At 38.3% G+C, this 1,469-nt stretch overlaps 1 protein-coding gene across 1 annotated transcript; it reads left to right on the plus strand.

Annotated features, from left to right (window-relative positions):
* Positions 1 to 631: 631 nt before the first annotated feature.
* On the plus strand, positions 632 to 1,423 carry LOC111383840 (non-specific lipid-transfer protein 1-like). The gene is made up of 2 exons (XM_023008006.1): positions 632 to 1,064; positions 1,171 to 1,423. Exons 1-2 carry the CDS (start codon positions 718 to 720, stop codon positions 1,178 to 1,180), a joined length of 357 nt encoding a protein of 118 aa, XP_022863774.1. The 5' UTR covers positions 632 to 717; the 3' UTR covers positions 1,181 to 1,423.
* The last annotated feature ends 46 nt before the right edge of the window (positions 1,424 to 1,469 follow it).

The following is a 1,469-nucleotide window of genomic DNA, read 5'->3' on the forward strand; positions in this document are numbered from 1 at the left end:
ATGTAATTGACTTGGTCATATCAATCGACTAAGTTTGAACAAATCGCAGAACCATTTTGATGCAAATGTGCATTATGTCCACTTCCAAACCTTTGTATACACTCAGATTTGTTTGTCATGTAAACTCATTGTGGTCCACGCCGAACTTGCAACAAATGCTTCACTTTAGTTGGAATGTTCAATTAATAGACAGAGATTATAGAACACGAGGCCGGTTGGATGTGCGTTGTGCAATGAAAGCAGTGGTTCTGATATTTTATTTCAGACTTGCTTTTACTATTTTTCTATATAGTAATTTGTTCATGCAACATCCTTTTGATTTAAATATGATGTTGTTCTCGTAATCTGACCACAAATAGATAAGCATAGAAAATATAGAACATTATATTTTTCTCTATATTTCATTTTCTCCTAACAAATTAATTAGAAAATGCGTTACAGATTTATTGTATTGTCGCAGCTGAATGCCCCTCAGCAAGACTTGTTGTACTGTTTGTACAGTTTCTTGAAGCCAAAGAGACCAGGCATTAACAAGGGATTTAATTGAACCCAACTACCCAACCTAACTTCTTATGGTTCAATAAGTGTCTGATCCTCTATATAAACATAGTATACCTACATAGAATTTTACAAGAACTAAAGTGTGTGTCAAGTGTGACAGCTAGGGTTGGCAAGAAAAAAGTTGCTTTCTTTCTCACTATATAGGAAATCTTTCAAATGGCAAGCATTGCAACGGTGAAGATTCTGTGTTGGGTGCTGGTTGGGATGGTGGTAGTTGCACCCAATTCTGAGGCGGCGATCTCATGTGGCTCGGTGGCTAACACCCTAGCTCCATGCCTTAACTATGTGTTGAGTGGTGGTGCGGTGCCTGCTGCTTGCTGCAATGGGATTTCTTCACTCTATAACTCACTGAAGACCACCCCCGACCGCCAAACTGTCTGCTCCTGCTTGAAATCCGTTGCTGGTTCCGCCTCTCCTACCAACTTTAAGAACGCTGCTGGCCTCCCAAGCAAATGTGGCCTCAACATTCCTTACAAGATCACCCCCTCTATTGACTGCTCCAAGTAAACACCTCTCCTCACCCCTTCTTCTCTTTGTTACTTAACGTATGCTATACAGTACTCAACAATATTAAGAAAAAATAAAACATATGCCATTCTCGTGTTGCAGGATTCAGTAAAGCAGATGAAGATGGATTTTCCTTCAGCAGCATATTATAATAGTGAATCGTATAAATAAGATCAGTTATTGGATCTACTGGCTGCTCTACCTGAAGGAAAATCTGTGTTATTTCCTGGTCATGATCTCAGTTTTTATTTTTATCTTTTTACCTAGTAGTTCGCGTTATCCTCTCTGTTGTCTGGTCTATGTGGTTGCTATCTAAATCAGTCTAATGAACATATATCTGCTAGTTTTCGCTACAGTTTCTTTCTTTTATATATTTAAAAGTAAACATATAAAATTTCTAC

This window comes from Olea europaea, unplaced genomic scaffold, assembly GCF_002742605.1.
Source record: "Olea europaea var. sylvestris unplaced genomic scaffold, O_europaea_v1 scaffold27733, whole genome shotgun sequence".
Taxonomy (NCBI): Eukaryota; Viridiplantae; Streptophyta; class Magnoliopsida; order Lamiales; family Oleaceae; genus Olea; species Olea europaea.

Bases quoted from the DNA above. Each gene is read 5' to 3' on its own strand.
- LOC111383840 (XM_023008006.1), top strand. From the start codon at position 718: ATGGCAAGCATTGCAACGGTGAAGATTCTGTGTTGGGTGCTGGTTGGG.